This window comes from Xyrauchen texanus, chromosome 27 (assembly GCF_025860055.1).
Source record: "Xyrauchen texanus isolate HMW12.3.18 chromosome 27, RBS_HiC_50CHRs, whole genome shotgun sequence".
Classification (NCBI taxonomy): Eukaryota; Metazoa; Chordata; class Actinopteri; order Cypriniformes; family Catostomidae; genus Xyrauchen; species Xyrauchen texanus.
The window spans coordinates 37,277,100-37,301,987 of record NC_068302.1 but is presented as its reverse complement, the minus strand read 5'-3'; the positions used below and the strand labels follow the sequence as shown (position 1 = coordinate 37,301,987).

Sequence of the window (24,888 nt, the reverse complement as noted above, 5' to 3'; positions counted from 1 at the left end):
CTATCTATCTTATTTAATATCTTAAAGATTTATTTAGATACTGTAGATAGAAGTTGGGATATATTAGCAGTCACACAATAACACTGTACAGTATGCAGAATTCTGTACAATATATATAGGACATTAGAAGGTAAACATTAAAAATTAAATCCTATATCTAAAATTGTGGTTTAACAAAACGTTTAATTGTTCACAAACAAATGATCAAAAATGTTGTTTTTGTCAATATTTACATACTGTATAAGGAATAAATACACGAGTGATGCCGGGCAGACATGCAGTTGTTTTAAACTAATGTATATGTCTTAACCCACAGCAGGAGGGAGGGAGGTCACCTCAACAGAGGTTCAGCTGCTTTTGCTGGACACGCTGATCTCTGTCCCTCTGCCAGATTCAACATCAGCGCTCTCTCTAGAGCAGTGGCCACTATCTAATCACTGGGCCAGGCCATGGGCAGAGCCATCTGGAGAACGGCTGTGAAATTCAACATGCCCAGAGAAATATGCGAGTGCTTTGTAGTCATCCTGGTTATTTTTACATCGGTCCAGGCTTCCTGATGAATGCACTTTCGATAAGAGTGCTGAGAATGGAAAGGGAACAAATATATTTGTGTGTTCTGAATAAACGGTCAGATTAACAGAATATTGCAAAACTAAAACCTGTAGCTACCACAAATCAAACACAACTGTTATGATGTTATAGTGTTACAGGAACTCATTCCTAAAACAAACCAATATTTCAACAAAACACAAAAGAATCTCTTGATTTATTCTAAGCAGTATAAAAATATCACAGTGGATCAAGATTATTAATACAGTAAAAGGGCATTTCTAGTGTGCACATTGACTGCATGCATTGTAATGTGCATACTCATATGTGAGTCACATATATGCTTTAAACAACTAGCAAGAGTGGCAGCAAGCATCACTGCCACACCTTTAAATGAATGCTCTGTGTTCAATACAAGTTAAGCTCAATTGACAGCATTTGTGGCACAATATTGATAACCACAAAAAATATTTTCATCTCATCATATATATATAAAAGAGCCAAAATTTGAATGTTTATTGGCCCCATTCACTTCCATTGTAAGTGCCCTACTATAACTGCAATTTTTAAATAAACAAGGGACGAGTATAAAACATTACTGTGGTAATCAACATTATGCAACAAATGCTGTTGATTGAGCTTAACTTGCATTGAACCTGGAATATTCCTTTAAAATTATTGGAAGAAAACGTTTAAACAAGCTCCTTAAAGGTGCACAAATGTAGAGTTACACCATAAAGAAATTAAAAGCTGACATATTCTACATAAAGGGTGGTGCCCTCTTATGGTGACCGTCATGTCTTGGTTACCCTTTTTTGTCTTACACTTTCCCAATATAATACAATGGAATTTTTGCACACACAAAATTAAAATAAATATGTCAGAATACACCGCTACTATTAAATGGCCGTCAATGGAGAAAGAGGGTGTTTGTCTACATAATGGTGTAGTGAAGTCTGCCCATGCTAACCAGCCACTGTCAACCTCTGTCAAATCAACCAGCCAAAAAAACTTAGTGCACCTTTAAGTCCTTGTCAGAATTAGTCCCTGTTTGATTCATTGCGAAGCCTCATATAGAACAAACTTTGCTCTAAGCATTTATACTAAATAAATACAAAATGCATTGCAGAATACTTTTCTGTATGTTTTATAAAGTCTTTTGTGCACTCAATAGAGCACAGCAGTGCCCGCCCACTTTTTCAGCCGCCTTGGTTCCGGAAGTATTTTTTCCCATTCATTTTTTAAATAGGATTGTCATAAAAGAAACGAGGTGGGTGTTGCATAGTGGGCTAAAGCACATAACTGTTAATCAGAAGGTCGCTGGTTTGATCCCCACAGCCACCACCATTGTGTCCTTAACTCCAGGTTGCTTCGGGGGGATTGTCCCTGTAATAAGTGCACTGTAAGTCGCTTTGGATAAAAGCGTCTGCCAAATGCATAAAGGTAAATACTTCCTTCTATTGTACCTTAAAATGCAGAGACAATGGAAAGTATGCCATTTGTAGGTTAATTTTCTCAAAAGTTAAGCACTCTGTCTCTGTGGTGTTATAAAAATTTCTCTGTATGTTTTGTATGCCCCATCTAGACTGACACATCAACGGGTGGCATGAGTGGGGGGGACTTTCTGTTTGTTTGATCAATAGTAGACTGGTCTCCTTTGCCATGGTTTGTTTGTCACGATTCTGTGATTGGTGGATATCCCCCCTCAGGATTATGGATAGTGTAGGTTTTTACCAGTAATTCCAATTTTAAACATAATTTGAAATAACCAAAAAGCTGAAATAACGGATTGATGGCTTTAACAGAGGCATATACCATTGATAAACAACCTTGGAGTTCAGTCAGCCTTTTATGTTTTTTTTATTATAATTTATAATCAGTTTCCCTATGGAAAGCATGAATGAGATTTTTGCTTCCGAAACCAGACTGCTGCGCTCTATATCGTTCTGTTGAGACTCCAATTGGCTGCTTTAGTTCTATGCAGGGAAACAGATAGAGCAGCATTCCAAACAGATCTCCAGACAGTCTGAAGACTGACAGCAGTCCTCCAGTAGTCCACAGTCCAGCAGGACAGAGCAGGTGTTCTCAGCACAGCACGCCAGTCCTCCGGTGGCTGCTTCACCACAGCAGCAGAGAGCGTCACACTCCAGACCACAGGCCAAACACTGAGCCATGACTGAACACAAAGACAACACCTCACAGAACAAGCAGGCTAGTATACAGTGCACACAGCAGTCTGCAAAGAGAGAGAAAGACACAAAGTATCTATGACAGCATTCAAGAGCAAGTACTAGCAACATGTTTATCACATTCTGTGCAGAGCTATTTAGCAGTACAGGACAAACATCTGACCTACTCATGAGATACTACTGAAATATGTATACGAAACATTATTTAATCATTAACACTGTTTAATGTGGAAAGTAAAATAAATCATTCATTTTATTTGTTATATATAATATCAAACAATTTTCATGTGCACATTCATCACAACTGCATTTTAATGAGTTAGAATATTTGTTTGACTCCAGTCAGACCTATCTAAATTTTGCTTTTACTAAAATTAAAATATTATTTCACTGTTTATGTAGTTTTGAGATTTTTTTGTTCAACCCTGTTATGCTTTGATATTTCCTTTCATTCTGACATGTCTTTTTGACATCATATTTAAAGGGATAGTTCACCAAAAAATGAGCATTTTCTCATTATTAACCCTCATGCCATCCCAGATGTGTGACTTTCTTGCTTATGCTGAACACAAAAGAAGATTTTTAGTAGAACGTTTCAGCTTTGTTGGTCCATAGATCACAAGTCAACAGGGTAGTCAAACTTTAAGGCTCAAAAAGCACATAAAGGCAGCATAAAAGTAATCCATATGACTCCAGTGGTTTAATCATTGTCTATTATCAATTAATGTCATACAAAGTCCAGTAAAGGTAAAAAAGCTAAATCAATATTTAGTGTGGCCACCTTTGCTTTCAAAACAGCCCCAATTCTCCTAGGTACACCTGGACACAGTGTTTCTTGGTTGATGGCAGATAGGATGTTCCAAGCTTCTTGGAGAATTCACCACCATTCTTCAATCTATTTAGGTTGTCTCAATTGCTTCTGTCTCTTTATGTAATCCCAGACTGACTCAATGTTCAGTGGGGGGCTTTGTGGGGGCCATGCTATCTGTTGCAGGGCTCCCTGTTCTTCTATTCTAATCTTTTCTATTGGCAAAAGGAATGTTTGGGAGTCTAAAATGTATATTTCCTACTGACACACTAAAGCTGATGATATAAATAACCATCTTAAGACAAATGTTTTTGTGAAACATCTTAAGTGACTAACACTTTTGCACAGTACTGTAGGTGCGAAACTGATCAATAATAAGTCCTTTTTATACTATAAATCTCCACTTTCAAAAAGCCCTTATTTTGTTTTTGGCGATTTGCATTCTTCATGCATATCGCCACCTACTGTGCAGGGAGGAGAATTTATAGTAAAAAAGGACATAAATATTAATATTTTTCTCATGCACACCTATCATATCTCTTCTGAACATATGGATTTAATCACTGGAGTCATATGGATTACTTTAATGATGCATTATGTGCTCTTTGGTGCTTCAAAGTTTTGGATCCTGTTTACTTGCATTGTATGAACCTACAGAGCGGAGATATTCATCTAAAAATCTTCGTTTGAGTTCACATTATAAAGAAAGTCATATACATCTGGGATGGCACGAGGGTGAGTAAATGATGAGAGAATTTTAATTTTTTGGTGAACTATCCCTTTAAAGCAGTGACATAATCATTTAGTTTTTTGTTTCTTTCAGTGTTTATCAGTATTCCATCATGATTACCCTCATATCGGCCTATTCAAGTTCAATGGTTCAACTCTGTTATGGGGGGAAACTCATAATAATAATAATAATAATAATGTGGTGTGGTGCATTGTATTTTTTTTTCTAATTGAGGTCAATATTAACAATTTTTGCACTGACCTTCAACCCTGTAACATTCAAACCCAAGTAATTTAACAGGGTTGGCACTAAACATGTTTTGAAAGAGATTGTAATGGGCTACTGTTATTTTATTAGTTAGATCATGGGTGCACACACTTTTTTACGTGATGATCTACTTTTAAATGACCAACTCAATACGATCTACCAACTAAAAAAACAGTTTTGTTTAAAAAAAAAAAAAAAAATGCTTGTTGGGACTACTGCATTTATGCCTACATGGAATTCATCTTCTAATTAATTAACAAAATATATAATAATGTTCAATGTTGATATCATACAATTTTAACTCTAAACCCAAAACACATACAGCACAATATAAAAAAATAGCCAGGGCATTTACCTTATTCTGATGACTTGCACTGAATTGAATCAGAAAGTTTTGTATAATCCGGGCATTAGCTGCTGGTAGCTAGCCTCAAAAACTGCTAGCATCGCAATTTCGCGCTCTGTTCTCAGAAGCCCTTGTAAGGCGCGAACCTAGTTGTCATGGCAACTGAATAAACAAAAATCTCGCCTGGTCAAAATGTACTCGTCAAGTGCCAAGTCAGACAGAAACTAAAATATGGAGGAAAAAAAAGTATATTTACTTGTATTAAAATTTAACGAAATACATTAAATTTTGTGCGATCTGCCAGCATTGCCTTTGCGATCGACTGGTAGATCTCGATCGACGTATTGGGCACCCCTGAGTTAGATAGTGTGATGTAGTGCAATGACACCAAAACGAGTGATGCAACCAGAATTTATTATATTATATGTACAAATTATATAAATTCCAACTCATGTTATTATCAAAATATGTGTCTAAGTATTTAAAGTCACTAATAGCTTATGTTGAGGAATATTTATCAGCTGGTGTGAGTCATGAAACAGAGATGTGTGACATAGCAGAAAGAATGATCAAACACTGACATGTAAGGACTATTAAACACATGCAGATAAATCCACAGGCCTGTTCTAGTGTCACTGAAGATAAGACCAGGCCTTATATTTACGAATAGCCTTGTGGGTGGAGGTCTGTTTCAAATGTGCCCTGTTTAATCTAAAAATACTTACAAATATTGACACAGAATGGTTGATAGTGGACTAAACTGTTTATTTATGTTTGTGCTATATATGTGTCTTAACCATGCAGAAGCCTTTCTTACCGTCTCCAGCCACACGCTGTATCTGTGAAGCATCGCCTTTGAAGCTCTGCTGGCTCTTGGAGGTCAAGGTCGAGGTCGGACGTTCCTTGTGAGGGTGTCTGTGACTGTTACACTTTGGATGACCGTTGCATTTCTGTGGTGTTTTAGCATGAGGTGCCTTTCCTCCTGATGAAGTAGTAGGAGGTGTACAGATGACAGCAGAGTCATTGGTGATGATGCCTGAAGGAGATCCATTAGGAAGACTTGACTTCTCTGAAATAAATAAATATTCATAAAAATATTATGATATATAAGTTCTTCTCCTGGTATTAAGATCTTTGCAAGGGCTCGTTAATGATGTTTGGTGGTAATGACATTTTTCAGTTTTTGGAAAAAGTTGGATAAGGCTTGCTAACACAATTTAGCTAGTAGGCAATTAACTTGAAATTTAGAAATAATCATAATAATAATAATCATTTATTGATTAATATTCTCAATTAATAACCATTTGGAAATGACACCTAATAAACCTCTTCTTAGATATTTTTTTGATCTAAGGAAAAAAACAACATTTAAGCTATTATAACCTATTTATGCATTAAAAACATCCTATAAGATACTATAGGGCATCTACAATAAAAAAAATATAAAAAACATTTTACCCTTTTTTTTTTTTTTTTTTTTAAAGATTTACGCATTTCAATTTCATAACAAAATTCCATCACATTTAATTGAGTAATTTTTTAACAAAAAGCTGAGCTGTTAATCAGAAGGTTGCTGGTTCGAACCCCACAGCCACCACCAGCACTTAACTCCAGGTTGCTCCGGGGGGGTTGTCCCTGTAATAAGTGCTCTGTAAGTCGCTTTGGATAAAAGCGTCTGCCAAATGTGTAAATGTAAATGTAATTTGATGGACTTTTGTTATGAAATTGAAATGCATAAATCTTAAAAAATTATCATTATTCATCTTATTTGAAGAATAACCAGTACACTATTTATTAAAATTCACATTTTAATATATTATAATTCATACAATATATTCATACAAATATGTGTGATCCAAGTGTAAATTATATGGTATATTTCTGTGCAAATTAAATTATTATAGAGAGGTCTACCCCCGCAATAAAAAATGTAAATACCATTGCTTTTCTCTATTTTGTGTGAAAGTGTAGCTATATGGTCAGGTAGCAGTAGAGCGTCATCACTGGTTATGACCGCGTCTGTCAAAGATTCGCTGTTTCCGCTATGATCCGGGTTACTGTCAGTGCACACAATCTCTGCTGAGATATGAGAAACAAGAAAACAAAACAATAAACATAATCTTATTAGTGCGACATTAGGTTGTTGTTACTATTTCTGCCCTTATGAATGAACCTGTTTTCACTTTTCATTATCAAAATGTAGCTATATAAATGCAATTATAATGCAAATCTAATTTGAAACACTGTTTTATCAGTTTATATTAAGCTTAATCGGGCAGCTGTGTCTCAGGTGGTAGAGCGGGTCGGCCACTAAACGCAGGGTTGGTGGTTCAATTCCTGGACCAAATGACTCCACATGCCGAAGTGTCCTTGGGCAAGACACTGAACCCCAAGTTGCTCCCAATGGCAGGCTAGCACCTTGCATGGCAGCTCTCATTCGTGTATGAGTGTGAGTGTGTGTGTGAATGGTGTGAATGGGACACAGTGTAAAGTGCTTTGGTAACCACTAAGTTTAAAAAGGTGCTATATAAGTGCAGACCATTAAACATGTTGTGTGAAGATTATTACACTTACACATTTTTAAATAAAGTGATTTGTGACATAAACATCTACCTCACCTGTGACTTCTTTGGGTTTGCCAGTGGCCTGTGGTTGTGTTGTGTGCACATGGACATGATTCTCCTGGGTTTTGACCATGTCCGGGACACTGTCCTGCCCTGCGTCCTGCTGTTGGACATCCACGGCTTCTGTCTCCATTTGAGACGCCTGACACTAACTCTGAGAAGACAGAAAACATCAAAGCAAATGTTTAGAACTGTTACATCACATGAAAGGATATATAACCAATGACCACAATACTGCCACTATTGTGTGTGTCAAAATCTTTATTCCAGTAAACATATCAAAGTTTGACTTTAACTGGAAGAAAAACATCTGTTTCATTTATTACTGCATTTATAGTTGAGAAGAGCAGCTCTGAACTAAATTGTACTGATTTGGGAAAGTGACTAATCAGATAGGAAGGTGATTAATCAGAACATCCTGTTAAGTCAGAGAGATATATCTGAAATATCATAAGGCCTGAACTAATGTTCAGGAGACATAATAGTAATAATAATAATAATAATAAGTCTTTATATCTAGTCTAGGTTGGTCACCATTACCTGACACTTAATCTGCAACATTTGTATCTATCTTTAAAGGTTTTTCTATTTTTATAATACAGTACCTACATTGAAGAAAAATAAAAACGAATAATTGGCTCAACAGCCATCACAAATGAAAATAAATAGCTTCTAACATTCTTAGCTTTACTTAATTTGCATTAATGTGTAGGTGAACTTAAAAGTTATAAATAAAGTTAAAGAATAATTTTGAGAATTAGGATTTTATGTACTACTAACTCAAACGATCAAGCGCTTGTGGGGAATACCCAGAATCCCTTGCGTTTGAATAATTTAAGCATGTCTGTTTAGTCAAAATGAACTTTTTGGGGTCATTTAATCAATTGCTATTAAGTATTCATAGAGATTTTAGCTCTATTTAGTATTATTGATGTTGTGATTAGTTGTTTTGTGCAAAGTCACCGTTAGGGTGATTAGTGTTCCCTTTGGTGAAGTTGTATCCTGTTCAATCCATGTAATTTTCCTTGTGCATGTGAATGTGCGTAGCCGAAGTGCAGCTTCTATTGATGTAAACCATACAATTATGTTTGTTAAAGGAATATTCCGGGTTCAATACAAGTTAAGCTAAATCAACAGCAATTATTTGGACTCATTCCTCCTTTTTTATAAAAAAAAAAGTAGCAAAAATGAGGTTACAGTGAGACACTTACAATGGAAGTGAATGGGGCCAATTTTTGGAGGGTTTAAACACAGACATGTGACGCTTTTAATTGTATAAAAGCACTTACATTAATTATTCTGTTAAAAATTGTGTATTATTTAAGCAGTAAAGTTGTTAAAATCGTCATTTTTACAGTCGTTTTAGGGTTTGTTGACATTACATCGTCATGGTAACGAAGTTGTAAAATTGGATATAACTTTACAGAGAAATGGTTTATATTTTATCACACTAAAATAACGTTTGCACGCATATTGTTTATGTTATGTGATTATAATTTTGAAAAAGTGAGTATTTTAACGTTAAAGAAATTGGCCCCATTTACTTCCATTGTAAGTGCCTCACTGCCTCGATTTTTGCTTTTTTTTAAAGAAAAGGAGAAACGAGTCAAAATTAATTTTTGTGGTAATTAATATTATGCCACACATGCTGTCGATTGAGCTTAACTTGAATTGAACTCGAGATGTTGCTTTAAGGACATATTGATGGTTACTTGCCTAAGTAATGGGTTTTGTGAGAATGCCAATAACTGGTTTAATTCAATTAAAATGGCACAAAAATATGTAAAATAGTGTCACCACAATAGAAGCTATAAATTGCACACTTGCACTTATTAATAGGTTTTGTGAGAATGCCAATAACTGTCTTAATTCAATTAAAATTGCACAAAAAAAAAAATATGTAAAATATTGTCACCACAAGCTATAAATTGCACACTTGCACTTGTAGGTAAACTGACGGGAACTTTCAGAGAGCGTGACAGTCCTTTTCTGTTTTAACTATTTAGCGATTGACTCAAAAGAAATCACTCAAAATGTCTAGAGACTGATGACAGCAGGTTAATTTGAAGTCTTACCTTAACTCGAATAAATCCAGTCTTAGACCGAGGGAGTTTAATTTCGCTTTGATCCAGAATGAACTGTTGCGCTCGTGTGCGTCTGACGTTCCTCTGTGAGCGCGAGCTGCATCTGCTCTGATCTCTTCCTGCCCTGACTGCAGGGAATCAACAGACTGACAGATTTAATAAAGCTATAATTTGTTTGCTTTGCTTACCTATTATATACATGCCTTTATTTTTTATTATTTTAGCCTATTCTGTAGTCTATTATAGCTGTTTAAATACATTTTAATTGCCACTGTGTATATGACATGTATATGTATTTATGCATTGCAGTATGTTTGTATGCATTACATAAAGACAAACTTGCCTTTTGATAATAATTTTTGTATTGTTTTCCTGTAAAAATATCTAAAAATCCTTAAAACATGATTAATTAGATTGATCTTGTTTTAGAAACAACACTGCATAAGATATTTAGGTTTTTCAGAGAATGTATTTTTAACATGTATATGTTGTGAGTTTTTATAGTCAAAACAACTGAAAAAAATCTACCAGTGCTGAAGAAGTAATCCAAAGTATTTAGATTACATTACTGACCTTGAGTAATCTATCGGAATATGTTACAAATTACATTTTAAATTATGTATTCTGTAATCTGTAGTGTAAAGTAACCCTCGCAACCCTGATTACACTTAATACTAATGTTTTTTTTTTAATATTTGTAACCCAAATAACGTACTTAAAAGTAATTACTTTCACGAAAGTCAGTAACTGTAATCTGATTACAATAATTTTAAAAGTAAAGTGCTACACTACTTTTGTGCCTAAAAGTAATTAAATTACAGTAACTAATTACTTTGTAATCCAATTACACCCAACACTGGCAGTCACCTAAATCTCTTCAATTTATCTCCTCACTTCTGACTCGTATTGAAAATCCGTTTTATCTTTTCAACCCTCAAATCACATCAGATCTTTTCTCTTCATTGGACTTTCAGCTTTTCTGATGTTTGACGAAGTTCTGGGTGCGCGCGTCACCTCCACACGTGTCCAGTAGGTGGCAGCACTCAATAATTTGTAAATAACCCGTATTAGAAGAATTGTAGGGATGAAAGCGGAAGTAAATGTTGCTCAGTGTTCCGATGGGTAAACAAAAGGAGTGAAATACTGTAGTCATAACAGCACATATATTATAACATCTGATGAGTTGATTGTGCTTTATATGTTTTGAATGACTGTCGTGATATACCTTCCGTTTGGAGTTTGATTGGGTAAACCAGTAATGGTAGGTGAAACATTTTTACAGTTCTGGCGTTTTCAGCCTCACAAAATGGCTCTGCGGTACAGTGGTGCAGTTATAGTTTAGATGGTTATACAACGATAATTTGATGCATCCATGGTCATGAATGATTATGCCATGTAACAACAACGTATTTACTAGTTACTTCAAAGAATACAGTGATTCTTCCAAGGTATATGTTCAAACACATATTGTCATGGTACTTTTTTGATCGTTATTGTGTGAAATGTTAATGGCACTCCGAGTATCATGAAACCCTTGCACCATAACATATATGTCATATGTTATTTTATACTGTAAATATTCTATTTCACCTATATGGCCAAGGTATCTTACAATAGGTCTTCTATATTATAATCCAGTGTGGAAGATAAATTACTTTTTTTTAATCATTTTATTCAAATTGAATTTGTTGAATGTCACTGTACCTGCAATGCAGCATGCAAACACAGAATAAATAGGGCAAAAAGAAAAGAGAAAGATGCTTGATACATCCATAACATGTAGTTCAAATGTAAAGAATGGTGAGGTCTGTGCACCATAAGGTAAGTGTAGTATACAGTATATAAAATGTTGTATTTTTCAGCACATTTTACTGTGCATGCACTCTATATGTAGTAGAGGTCAACCGATATATTGATTTTACTGAATAATCAGTGCCGTTAGTATCTTTGGAACTATCAGTTAATGGAAAAAAAACAGTTACAATAGTAGTTGATAATTTACACACACACACACACACACACACACACTCACACTCTGGTAAATATATAGGCTATAAAAAGCTTGATTTGGTAAATACTTCATTTCAAAATAATAAGTATGTGTATTTCAGGCTTTTTGTTTTATAGGAAGTCCCACGTTATGCACCAAATCTTCATATTTTCCAGTTATTTTGGTTGCACAATAAACAGCATCAGGGATTTTATTCATTTTGTACTCTTGTAGCCTTTGTGTCTGTGCCCATAAAAGTAAGGAAAGACAAATATGTATTTATTTGTATTTATTCTTCTATAAATCGATTTTAAAAACTATTGGCCTATTAATAAATTATCATCCGTTTCCACTAACTTAGTTATCACTATTGGTCAACCTTAAATATGTAGTATAAAGGAATATTTTGTAATTTTGTAAGTAGAGCAAAACCGGTGGATTTTTCCAACACTGATAGCTAAGGTAGCGAAAAGGCTGTTAACAGATTAATTGGCATATAGTATTTAAAATGTATTGAATGATTTAAAAAAAAATCTTCGTCTTTTCTTAATATGATGGGCACAGAAATATAAAGGCGAGTAATGATGACAATTTTTGGTCACACTTTACAATAAGGTTCATTAACATTAGATAATGCATTAGCTGTCATGAACTAACAATGAACAATATTTTACAGCTTTTCTAAATCTTCGATAATGTTAGTTACTATAAATAAAATGCAATTGTTCAATGTTAGTTCATAGTGCATGAACTAATGTTTTTATTTTAATGTATGAAAATGTATTAATACACTGTATGTTGTAATTAACATTAACCAAGATTAATAAACTATTTAAAACTAGTGTTCATTGTTAGTTCTTGTTAACTGATGTAGTTAACTATCGTTAACAAATGGAACCTTTTTGTTTTTGCAATTAACATTTTTATTGATTCATAGACATATCACTAAGAAAAAAACACAACATATATACATTAAATCACATTTAACATTCAACCCCCACTATTACCCCTCCCCCAACGAACACCCCTGTGGTCACAAATAGGAATACACACAATAAAAATAAAACTAAAATATAATAATCATGTATAACTAAAAAAGTAAAACTAAACTACTCCCTTCCCGAGAGTCCCCCAAAAACACGAAGTAGTTGCCCCATTTCCTATCAAACTAATTCTGAACCCCCAGCCTTCTGCTTGACCCCTCCTCGAAAGCAGCCACCCTCCCCATCTCTGCACACCACTCCGGAAAATAGGGCGCTCCATCTGACTTCCATCCGCTTAAAATAATTTTACTGCCAATCATGATACTGGTCAGAACCCAATTTGTTATGTGTTTATCCCCCAAATTTATGACCTCCCCATCTCCCAAAATACAGAGTCTGGGACAAAGTGAAATTTGTCACTTTGACTTGATGCTTTTTTTTTTTAATCTTAGCCCACACTCCCTCCTCCAATAGCAAGTTTACATCTTTCTCCCATAATCTCTTGATAGAAGTTAAAGCTCTGACTCCAAGACTCTGAATTAGCAGGGAATAATACACTGATGCCTCATGACCTTTTCCAAAAGCAGTGATTGCCTCTCCCAGAGTATCTGCTGCTTTAAGGGGTGTACGCTACTTCCAAAAACAATACAGAGCAAGTGGCACAGCTGTAAATACCTATAGAACTGAGATCTGTGAATCCCAAAATGTTGAACCAAATTGTCTAAAGATCTCAACACTTCACTCTCATATATGTCACCAAGTGTAGTAACCCCTCTCACAATGCACTCTGACAAGCAGAAAGGGGACTTACTAATACATAATTTTGGATTCTGCCATATGCTTGAGGCAACATTTAAATAAATGCCTGAATTAAATACTCTGGACACTTTTGTCCATACCGCGTGCAAATGTGAGATAACGGGATGTAACTTATCATCTCCGATTAGTTTGATAGAAAGGCTTTGCAATGGCTAAATAGGGGCAAGAACTTCCTGTCCAATACAAAACCAGGGAGGGGCTCTCTCAGGTGGAAGCGACCAATGAGCCAAATGTCTGAGAAAACAGCACCATCACTATTTGAAAGAAGTATTTTTTTGATCAAATCTAGACAGGCCCTATTTCCAGCAGCCGTCACTCCAACACCTTATCCTTGAGTAATCATGCTAAATTTATAATTTGTAACTAGAAAATCACTTGCCATTATATCAAACACTGCTGAAAGCTATTTGGTTCATTAAATGAAGCTTAACATTGTCTTTGTGTTTGATTTTGAGTTGACACAGTATGCAATAGACTGGCATGTCTTAAGGTCAATATCAGGTCAAAAATAGCAAAAAAGAAACTGCTTTCTCTAGAAACTCATCAGTCAATCATTGCTTTGAGGAATGAAGGCTATACAATGCTTGAAACCTAAAAAAATTGTATATTTCATACAAAGGTGTGCACTATAGTCTTCAAAAACAAAGGACAACTGGCTCTAATAAGGACAGAAAGAGATGTGGAAGTCCAGATGTACAACTAAACAAGAGGATAAGTACATCAGAGTCTCTAGATTGAGAAATAGACGCCTCACATGTCCTCCGCTGACAGCTTCATTGAATTCTACCTGCTCAACACCAGTTTCATGTACAACAGTAAAGAGAAGACTCAGGGGTGCAGGACTTATGGGAAGAATTGCAAAGAAAAGACACTTTTGAAATAGGAAAAAGTAAAAGTTTGAGTGGGCAAAGAAATACAGACATTGGACAACAGATAATTGGAAAAGAGTGTTATGGATCTTAACCCCATTGAGCTTTTGTGGGATCAGCTAGACTGTAAGGTGCGTGAGAAGTGCCCAACAAGACCGACATCTATGGCAAGTGCCACAGGAAGCGAGTATTTGGACAAACTGACAGCTAGAATGTCAAGGATCTGTAAAGCTGTCATTGCTGCACTTGGAGGACATTTTGATGAGAACTCTTTGAATCAGTTTAAGAAGTTCTGAATTAAAAATTTTTTTTGTAATAGTACATTTTTCAATTGTATGCCACTTTGCTGAGTACCAATATCTTTCCATAAGAGCAAAATCTGTACATTATTCCAAACTTTTGGTCGCCAGTGTATTTTTATTGTATTTATATTATATTATGCAATAGTAAAATATTTCTGTCATAATTGTTTTCACTTTCATGCTTTCTTAAAATGCTGTTTGATTAAACCCACCGAGCCCTTATTTCTCATGAGATATTCTTTCACCATTTTATCATTCCCCAGAAATAGGGAAAGCGTACGTCTCCTCCTCTGTGTCATTAACACTGCGTATATGAACCCATTATGACCAGGAATGTTTTCCATTGCATGATAGTTTAAAGTGAAACCGGAGCACTTTGCATTCACTATCAAAGTTTATATTTGTTTGTTTATATTTTCACGAAAGTTTGGCGTGTGCCTCTGCTGACAGTGCACGTATCAGAACACCTGAGAAGTGCTTAACGCGCTCTTCTGGACAAGAGCTGCTCTGGTTGACATCTGTGGTGCGCCTCAGTTACACTCAGAGTTTATCTAAATGACACACAAATGCGTCGTTGATGGCATTTATATAGTAGCTTAAAATTCCCTTATTTGGGCATCCAAATGTGATCTGAATTTGAAGTGCACAATATATTGAGATAACCGCGTTTAGAGCAAATTACATCGATTAGCCGGTTATTTAATAATCGTGGGAAGCCTACAGATGCTTTTATCCAAAGCAACTTGCAAATGAGAAATACAGGAAAAGCGATTAATCATAAGGGTGCAATAACGAGAAGTGTTGCAATACAAAGTTTCATATTTCTCAGAGAGAGTGGTGGAAGAATTGGATTGATGGAATGGATTATTTTATGAAGAAAGAAGACTTTAGTATGATTGGGTCAAGTGCTCTCGAAAGAGGTGTGTCTTTAGATGTTTCTTGAATGTAGTTAGAGAATCAGCTGCTCGGGAGCAACCAATGGCAGCAAGTGCGTGACATGCTCTCTTCTGGGCTCATTGAAAACCAAATGCACCGCCTCGTCCTGGATTAATTTCAGAGGTTTAACTGTACATTCAGTAAGTCCTGCCAGAAGAGCATTGCAGTAGTCCGGTCTAGATATGACAAAAGCTTGGACAGAAGCTGTTTAGCTGGCTCAGATAGAAAAGCATGCCCTCGCTTCAAATTGGAGCACTTGATTTTCTAATCAAAATAACAAAATATGTATTGAAGTGAGGATAAAAATATGGATTAATGTTGTCAATGATGATTGATTAATATACAGCGAATCCCAATGAGGTGTCCGTGATTGTTTATGTTTAAACTCTAGAGGCCACTGTAGAACTTGTACTGTAGAACCAAGGTGTAAAAACTTTAGACTCCTCCAGTGCCGGGCACACAGGAACATGGAGGAAATAATAAAAAAAACATAGATTTTTGCCGATAACCAAAAGATCCAATTAGCAAATATCAGCATCAATTAATCTGTATAACCAATATTTTAGTCTATCTCTATTTGGTAGTATAGAACATGGGGAGTGTGCTGTACATCAAATGTTGCAGTAATTACATCAATAATTACAGTTTAATTAAGAAAATCCTTTTTTTTTTTGTTCCTCTCTCATGTCACAGGACAGCGAGGCATCAGACTTTGAGCGACGTCGCAGACCAGAGATGTGTCTGGACCAGAGAAATGCACCTGTGTATTGTCTTTGTCGCAAACCGGACATCAACTGCTTCATGATGTAAGATGTGTTTCTCTTTGGAGAAACACACAACACTTATTGTTGCAGATGCTTTTGCCATGTATAAACTGAATTAATAATTGTATGTATTCTTTTTATTTTCACTGTGTACCCAGTGGTTGTGACAGTTGCAGTGAGTGGTTTCACGGAGACTGTATTAATATATCCGAGAAGACTGCCAAAACCATCCGCGTATGGTACTGTGAAAAGTGTCGAAGTAAGGAAATGTTATATTTTTATGACTTTTTCTTTCTCCAAATAAATACATTTTCATATGTACAGTATGTTTTGTGATCTAGGTAAAGATGGATCCTTAGAGATTAAATATCGTCCCAAGAAGAGTCGTGGAAAAGAGATGGAGCCGGACAGAACAGAAAAAGAGCCTGACACGCCGGATTTCAAGATGGATGGACGGCGCGGGGCACGGGTGAGAAATTGAGATTTCTAAAAACTGTGCTCTTATTAGTTTTAGTCAACACGAAATCAAAATCGACCCTGTTTACAGTCTTTTTTTACCTGTTTCACTCGGAAATACGTCACATAACAGAAGCAAAACGGTCTGCGGACGCTGTTTCTGACTGTGGGGAATTTGGGTTTTGGCCACAGATCAAGCGTTCCGCTCGCATGTGTGGAGAATGCGAAGCCTGTATGCGCACAGAAGACTGTGGACAGTGTGACTTCTGTAAAGACATGAAGAAGTTCGGCGGCCCGAATAAGATCAGACAGAAGTGTCGACTGAGGCAGTGTGAAGTGCGGGCGAGGGTGAGTTTCACTTTCATAAAACAGACTTGAGGTAGACCGATAAATCTTTTTTACTGATTAATCAGTGCCTAGAGTTGCTTTTTAGAACAATCGGTTATCGGCAAAAATGTATGCCGATAGTTTAAAAGATATATATTATTCCATGTTCCTCTGTGGCCGGCGCTGTAGGGTTACAGTTATAACAACTTGGTTCTACAGTATAACAGCGGCCTCTAGATGTGAAATAAAAACAATCACTGACTGGAAATATCTATATTAAGTGTTCTCAATTGAAGCGAGGGTATTAAAACAAAAATGGGACTATATGGATACGTGCCTCGTCAGCACATACATCATGTCTCATATACAAAATCCTTAATCTGGTGATTATGTAGGATATAAAAATCTTAATTTGGTAAATACTTGAATTTCGAGCACTTGATGGAGCCATGTGTCCATCATTTCAAAATAAGAGTTCTAAAATATGTAAGTGTATTTCGGCCTTATTCATAGTCCCTCGTAATGCTACAAATCTTTATTTTGGTTCATTTTATTTGGGATTTTGGTTGAATAATAAACTGCATCTGGGGATTTTATTTATTTGGGACTCTTTTAGCCTCTGTGTCTGTGCCCATCACCCTAAGGAAAGACTAAGATTTTTTTTTAAGTTCAGTAAATCAGTTTTAAAACTGTTGGCCTTTATTCGGTTATCGGCCATTTTCACCGCCTTTGATATCTGTATCGGCAAAATCCACTATCGGTCAACCTCTAAAACATCTCACTCACTTTGGCCATTATTTCATCTTTTTCATCATATAAGACATATTTCAAGGTGAAATAGGATGTCTGGTGTGTATGATATGATGTGTTTGTGTGTTTTGTCCTGAAATCGGTCCTTATGCTTTTATGCCTTTTATGTTGGTTGTTAGTAAGTTGTCATTTTCCAGACTCTTGTATCCAAAGAGACCATGCACTTATTTGAACAGTGCCCCTGGAGTAACCCGAGGACAAGTGCTTGGCTCAAGGACACACTGGTTATAATTCATGGTTTTTGTGGGGTTCAAACCTCCAAATTTTCAGTTACCACTATCTTTTGCCACACGATTTATGTTTGCAGAAAATGTTGCGAGTGAAGGATGAGGAATACTCCATGTCTAAAGGCAGCGACCACCACTTTCAAGATGGCCTGCTGTCTGAAGATTACAGTGATAATGAGATGGAGTTGTATCAGCAGTACTGCGCCGGGCAGTATGGAGACCACAGCACGGTACCAGCCTAAAACTCATACTGACATCACACTTAAGCACTACATACAGTGGCAAGAAACGTATGTAAACCTTTTGGAATTAGCTGGTTTTCAGCAATAATTTGTCATAAAATGTGATCTCAACTTCATCAAAATCACAAGTATAGACAAACAAAAATGTGCTTAAGCTAACATCATACAAACAATTATAATCTTTCATGTCTTTATTGAACACATCTCATTACACATTCACACTCATGCTGTGGAAAAATTAGTGAACCTCTAGGCTAATGACGTCAAAATGCAAATTAGAGTCAGGAGTTAGCAAACCTGGCATCCAATTAGTGAAACGAGATTGGAGGTGTGGGTTAGAGCTACTTTGACTTATAAAAAGCACTCAAACATTTTGAGTTTGCTATTCACAAGAAGCATCTACTGACGTGGGCCGTGACTTGCAAAAAAGAGATTTCAGAAGGCCTACGGTCAAGAATTGTTGCTTTGCATAAAGCTGGAAAGGGTTATAAAGTTATCTAGAAGAGCTCAGATATTCATCTGTGCACAGTTAGACAAATTGTCTATAAATGGAGATGATTTATTACTGAGGCTACTCTCCCTAGAAGTGGCTGTCCAGCCAAGATGACTCAAAGGACACACCACAGAATGATCAATGAGTTAAAAAAAAAAACTATAGAGTGACAGATAAAGACTTGAAGGAATCATTGGAACTGATTAACTGAAAAAATTAAACCAAAAATATTTCTAAATTCAAATTACACTTCAAATGAAACAAAAACATAATAAAAATAATGAAGTCGTCAAAAAAATGTTTTTTTTTAATCCAAACATTTCACCCTCTTCAACTTCCATCGGCCCCTTTTGCAGTGATTTAAAAATCACTCTATGACAACTGGTGGAAAATTACTAGTGAAAATTAAATCATAAATACAATTGTAAATATACAAGAATAGTAATACATATAAACATAATAAAAATAATATTAATAATTGAAAAAAATAAACCATGACCTCGTGAAAGTTTAACACAAATGTCATAATATTTTGTTTCAACAAACGGCTTCAACAGTAATTGAAAGGGACATAATTTGATGTCCTGAACTTTCAGAATTTGGACATGAACTTTATAACCACCTGCTGGTGGAATCTCCAAACTGCAAATGCAAGAACTGAATTTGGACTTTGCGCTGAGTTAAGAGGTTGTATTGAAACATCTAAACGCAACGACCTAATTCTGAGGAAAATAGCAAATTGTGCTTTGTGCCGCTTAATTTACATACAATACACACACAGTTTGCGCACCTACACCCACAGTAGCGTAAACACTCCCTCCTACACCCAGTTGCGCCTTGTGCTAGCACAAAATTGTCTTTAGAATTAGCGCTCTCGAAAATTGGATAAGACATTGCGCTGCACTTTACGCACTCACAAAAATAGAGCCCGAGATCGCATTTTATGACCGTTTAATGCAGAAAAACCAGCTTATTTTAAAGGGTTCACATACTTTTTCTTACCACTGTAAGTTTTGTAAAGCAAGTCTGTTTTCTCTGCGACCATTTTAGTAATGGAGCTATTACTTAAATGTGGCCTCTGAGTCTGTTTTCGGTGTGTTGTTCACTAGGGTTGGAACAGTGATGACGACGATGGTTCATACGGTGATTCAACTATTAGAAAGAGAGCTGTCAAGGTCAAGCATGTGAAAAGAAGAGAGAAGCGATCTGAAAAAATGGTAAGAAAAGGGTGCTTCTTACAATAGCTGTCAGGAAAATTTCTTATGTAAAATCTAATTTCTTGGTTCTTCTGATTTTAAAGTAAAATTGGACCAGGACATTGTCATCACCCATTACTTTAATCACCCTTTAAAGTAAGGGATGCTATGAAATATTTTCATAGCTGTTTTTGGATCAAGGTTATTCATTGAGCTGAACATTTATCCTATTTGTATTTATTAGAAAGAAGAGAATAAGCCTCGGAAGCACAAGCCAAAACAGAAGCACCGGGACAAGGTGAGACACAGCGAGAGGGCAGAGGTTCGAGACAGTGGAGGAGCCAGACAGTGCCTCGGACCTGGATGTGTTGAAGCTGCACGTGCCAACTCCAAATACTGCTCTGATGACTGCGGCATGAAGCTCGCAGCCAAGTAAAGCTCACCTGACAGTTTTAAAGAGACCACGTTATAAAGCTGTTTTTGATTACACAGCTGATTAGGACTGTCTCTTTGTCTTGTCAGTCGACTCTATGAGATCCTGCCCCAGCGTATTCAGCAGTGGCAGCAGAGCCCATGTATCGCCGAGGAACAGGGTAAGAAACTTCTAGAGCGCATTCGCCGTGAGCAGCAGTCGGCTCGAATGCGACTCACTGAAATGGAGAAACGATTCCATGAGCTGGAGGGCATCATCGCTAAAGCCAAACAACAGGTTGTGCAGCATGATGAAGAGGTAAAGAGTCCAGTGCTTGTGTTTCAGCATTATGCAGATTTTAGAGGCAAAGCAGCATTGTATTATCAGACAGTCAGATAGATAGTTGTTCATGATTAATTAGAAAATGTCAAGGGTGACATTTGTACTGCAGAGCTATTACACTGTGATGAACACTGCTTTTCCATTGCCCAAAGGTGAATGAGGGAGACGACGACACAGATCTCCAAATCTTCTGTGTGTCCTGCAGTCACCCGGTTAACCCCAAGGTAGCACTCCGTCACATGGAAAGGTGCTACGCCAAGGTGTGTTGAATTGGAGCTGATCAGTTCTATGAGTTGTGATGCTTTAAACATCAGTTGTTATGCTAAACACTATAATGTGTAACAACTGCAGTGTTAATGTATTTTGTAATGATGTCTTGTTTTCATTTAACCAGTATGAGAGTCAGACATCATTTGGCTCCATGTATCCCACACGCATAGAGGGGTAAGTTAACATAATTGTTTTGATTGATATCAATGGTTTAAGCACATTTACCCCCCCTCTCCTCTTTTATGGTTCCCATTGTTTTTTAGTTATGATTCTCATTCGTGTAATTTTTTTAACTGTATTACTCAACTGTCCAACAAACTGAGATATTTTTAAAATTAGGTTTGTATGTTTCAAAGTTGGGTCCTAAGTCAACATGGAATGGCATACGCAACCCATTTTGGTTCTGTAATATGATGTATTTACGAGCAAAACAGGATGTTTAATGAGATGAAAATGGTTCAAGGTTGGGACATGATTTTTTATCTGAGAAGTAAAACAGTTTCAAATGATGAGGAAGTTATTACATTTAGATAAAGATTGCCAAGAGAGTTTTTTTTTTCTCCTTTGGAATAACGTACACCAAAAAACATGCAGAATAAGGCCAGGAATGTTTATTAAGAAAGTGGAATACTTCACAATAAGGTTGTATTTGTTAACATTAGTGAATGCATTAAGTATCATAAACTAACTTTGGATAATATTTTTTTTTAAACATTTATCAATCTTGGTTTATGTTAATTTGTGAATATACAATTGCTCATGTTAGTTCATAATGCATAAACTAATGTTAATTTCTACAAGTTAATTAAAAAAACATATTTGTTTATGTTGAAATTAACATTAACAAAGAGTTAAAAATGCTGTAAATTATTGTTCATAGTTCATTTATGTTAACTAATGTTAAAGGAAAAATGCAAGTTAATTACCACAAAAAATAAGTTAGACTCGTTTCTCCTTTTCTTTAAAAAAAGCAAAAATGGAGGTTACAGTGAGGCACTTACAGTGTAGGTGAATTTGGCCAATCTGTAAACATTAAAATACTCCCGGTTTCAAAAGTATAGCCACAAGACAAACAATATTTGTGTAAACATGATTTTAGTGTGATAGCATCACTTATTAACCTTATCTGTGTAAAGATATAGCCAATTTTACAACTTCATTGGCGTTACGATGTAATGTCAACAAACCCTAAAATTACTGTAAAAATTACAATTTAAAGAACTTCAAAGCTGAACTAATGCATGTGTTTTAACTGAAGAATTAATGTTAGTGCTTTTATAAAAAATTTAGCTTCACATTTCTGGCTTTAACCCCTCCAAAAATTGCCCCATTCACTTCCATTGTAAGTGCCTCACTGTACATTATGCCCCAAATGCTGCCGATCGAGCATAACTTGTATTTAACCCGGAATATTCCTTTAACTAATACAACCTTACTTTGATTTCATGTTGACTTCACATTCTCTTTCGGGCATTTATCAAAATAGGGGATAAACACATAAAAAATGTGGGTTCTGTCCAGTGTGATGACAGGAAGACAGATTGTTTTATAGGGATAGAAGTCAGCTGGAGCGCCCTCATTTTGGGAGTGTTGTGCGGAGGTGGGGATGGTGGCTGCTTTCGTGGAGGTGTCATTTTGAACAGTTTTTTTCCCTCAGGCTATCCATCTCATGAACAGTTAAAACTGCCCCATTGAGCAATAACTATGTGCAATACACAGTTCAGTCTTTTTTATATTTATCCAACACATCCAACCTCTTCATTCATTCAACAGCCATTTCATTCCTCTGGGGGAATTATTTTTTTTAAATTGCACTGTACATAACAGATTTGTATTTTGCACTGTACATAACAGTTTACAGATTTGTATTAGATTTGCACTATGTATGTGTGAATGTATGTATGCATGTATGTGTGTGGGTGTGTGTGTGTGTATGTACGTATGTGTATAATAATAACATTATTTTTTATTATTATGATCTATGTCTTGTTATTGTTTTTGTATTGTTGTGCACTGGAAGCTCCTGTCATCAAGACATATTCCTTGTATGTGTAAGCATGCTTGGCAATAAAGCTCATTCTGATTCTTGGGATAATAATGGGGATCTGGGAGTCATTTGTTGGGAAATGGGGCCGTTATTTTGAGTTTTTTGGGGCACTCTGGGGGAGGGGCTGTGGAGAGGCATAGGTTTTGATGTGTATGATTCTTATATTCTTTTTTCTTATTAATTTTTTGTTTGTGTGTGTACTTATGTGTGACCATGGTGATGTTCGTTGGGGGTCAGGGTGGGGTTGGTGATTGTGGAGGGGTAATGGAGGGAGTTAAATGTTGATTCAGTGTATATTTGTTTTGTTTTTCTTTATCAACTATTTGAATCAGTAGAAAATGTTAATAGAGAAAACATTCTCTTTACATATTGCTCAGGACATGCAATGCATTTTGAGAAGAGCAAGTAATGTGTCCGAGCAAAATCTTTAAGTGTCATATTATTTCTGGTCTTCTTTTTTGTAGTGCTACACGACTCTTCTGCGATGTTTACAATCCACAAAGCAAAACCTACTGTAAGAGGCTGCAGGTTCTGTGTCCAGAGCACTCCAGAGACCCAAAGGTTAATTTCATACATTAACACCTTGTTTGCGTAGATATTAAAAGTCATTTAAAGAATATTATTGATATATGGTAAATGTGGTGTGTGTAGGTCCCTGCAGATGAGGTGTGTGGATGTCCACTGGTCCGTGATGTATTTGAGCCTACCGGAGAGTACTGTAGGGTGTCCAAACGCAAATGTAACAAGCATTACTGCTGGGAGAAACTCCGAAGGGCTGAAGTGGACCTTGAACGAGTCAGAGTGGTCAGTGCATTAGTTACCTAAAATAGGTTAAGTGTGCAATTTAGTCACCACTTGCGTCACCAAATGGTATTGAAAAAGTAATCAACCTTACTTAACGTTAACGTCGAAACAAAGAAAACTGTTGTCATGCAATTCAAAAGTTAAAGTGATTATGAAGCTTTTGCTTTCGACACTTCTGAATGGCTGCTATTTATCTACAACACTATCTTATCTCTCAAGATGACATTATCATTCATTTTAATCTTTCAGTTAATCTATATTCTCATAATCTCATCTCCTCCTCCAGTGGTACAAGTTGGATGAATTGTTTGAGCAGGAGCGCAATGTAAGAACCGCCATGACAAATCGCGCAGGTCTCATGGCCCTCATGCTGCACCAGACAATTCAACATGACCCGATTACCACAGACCTGAGGACCAGCAAGGACAGATAAGGTTATTTTCTTTCCCTTTCATCTACTTTATTTAATTTGTACACACATAAGATTTTCAACCGTGAAGCAACCCTCCTGACTTATCTTTCTTTTTTTTTACAGAGTGAGCAGTTGATTTCTGCTGAAGTCCCATCAGTTTTGTGAAGATATATCCTAGCAGTTGTTTGTTTAATGAAAGCATAAAACATGTGCTACTCTCATTATGTTTGTGTATTGCAATCCTTTGACCCTTACCTCCACTCTTTGAATGGTGCTGTAACAACATTAAATTGCTGTGCTTAAATTTTTTTAGATTTTTAATATAATCTCATAACGATGTGTTTGTCTAGTTCATTAAAAAGGTAAACTATGAAACCGAAGCAAGATTAAAAAATATTATTGAGTGCTTTGTGAAATGTCTGTTATTGTATGACGAGCTCATTTCTGGTGCCTCTTCAGGACACAAAGGAATTGTAATTGAGCGCTCTCCAGCGGTTTACTGTGTTGATAAAAAAATTGCTTTTCTATCAAAATAAGATTGTGAACCTTATTGCAACAATGGAAATGTGTTAACATATGACAAACCAATA

General features: G+C 36.1%; 2 protein-coding genes across 4 annotated transcripts; one reads left to right on the top strand and one right to left on the bottom strand.

The window, feature by feature from the left end:
* Positions 1-390: 390 nt before the first annotated feature.
* LOC127621470 (myoD family inhibitor-like) lies at positions 391-9,705 on the bottom strand. Of its 2 annotated transcripts, none has more exons than XM_052095094.1 (5): positions 9,589-9,705; positions 7,508-7,667; positions 6,828-6,968; positions 5,707-5,958; positions 391-2,785 (listed from the first exon to the last, which is right to left on the bottom strand). In XM_052095094.1, exons 2-5 carry the CDS (start codon positions 7,644-7,646, stop codon positions 2,526-2,528), a joined length of 792 nt encoding a protein of 263 aa, XP_051951054.1. In that variant the 5' UTR covers positions 7,647-7,667; positions 9,589-9,705; the 3' UTR covers positions 391-2,525. The 2 variants fall into 2 exon arrangements, with proteins under 2 accessions (XP_051951054.1, XP_051951055.1); XM_052095095.1 differs by having other exon boundaries at positions 6,828-6,965.
* Positions 9,706-10,688: 983 nt separating this feature from the next.
* On the top strand, positions 10,689-24,798 carry cxxc1a (CXXC finger protein 1a). 2 transcript variants are annotated; one of them, XM_052095092.1, is made up of 15 exons: positions 10,689-10,858; positions 16,190-16,302; positions 16,419-16,519; positions 16,602-16,729; positions 16,909-17,064; positions 18,161-18,310; positions 19,925-20,032; positions 20,256-20,443; positions 20,534-20,741; positions 20,918-21,025; positions 21,160-21,209; positions 23,547-23,643; positions 23,734-23,886; positions 24,173-24,320; positions 24,422-24,798. In XM_052095092.1, exons 1-14 carry the CDS (start codon positions 10,856-10,858, stop codon positions 24,317-24,319), a joined length of 1,710 nt encoding a protein of 569 aa, XP_051951052.1. In that variant the 5' UTR covers positions 10,689-10,855; the 3' UTR covers position 24,320; positions 24,422-24,798. The 2 variants fall into 2 exon arrangements, with proteins under 2 accessions (XP_051951052.1, XP_051951053.1); XM_052095093.1 differs by lacking the exon at positions 16,909-17,064.
* The last annotated feature ends 90 nt before the right edge of the window (positions 24,799-24,888 follow it).

Excerpts from the sequence above, each read along its gene's own strand:
- LOC127621470 (XM_052095094.1), bottom strand. The coding sequence starts at position 7,646 with ATGGAGACAGAAGCCGTGGATGTCCAACAGCAGGACGCAGGGCAGGAC. Across the intron at positions 6,969-7,507 it reads CAAACCCAAAGAAGTCACAG|CAGAGATTGTGTGCACTGAC; the intron begins GTGAGGTAGATG and ends CTCATATCTCAG. Across the intron at positions 5,959-6,827 it reads CAAAATAGAGAAAAGCAATG|AGAAGTCAAGTCTTCCTAAT; the intron begins GTATTTACATTT and ends TATTTATTTCAG.
- cxxc1a (XM_052095092.1), top strand. Across the intron at positions 18,311-19,924 it reads AGTATGGAGACCACAGCACG|GGTTGGAACAGTGATGACGA; the intron begins GTACCAGCCTAA and ends GTTGTTCACTAG. Across the intron at positions 21,026-21,159 it reads TGGAAAGGTGCTACGCCAAG|TATGAGAGTCAGACATCATT; the intron begins GTGTGTTGAATT and ends TCATTTAACCAG.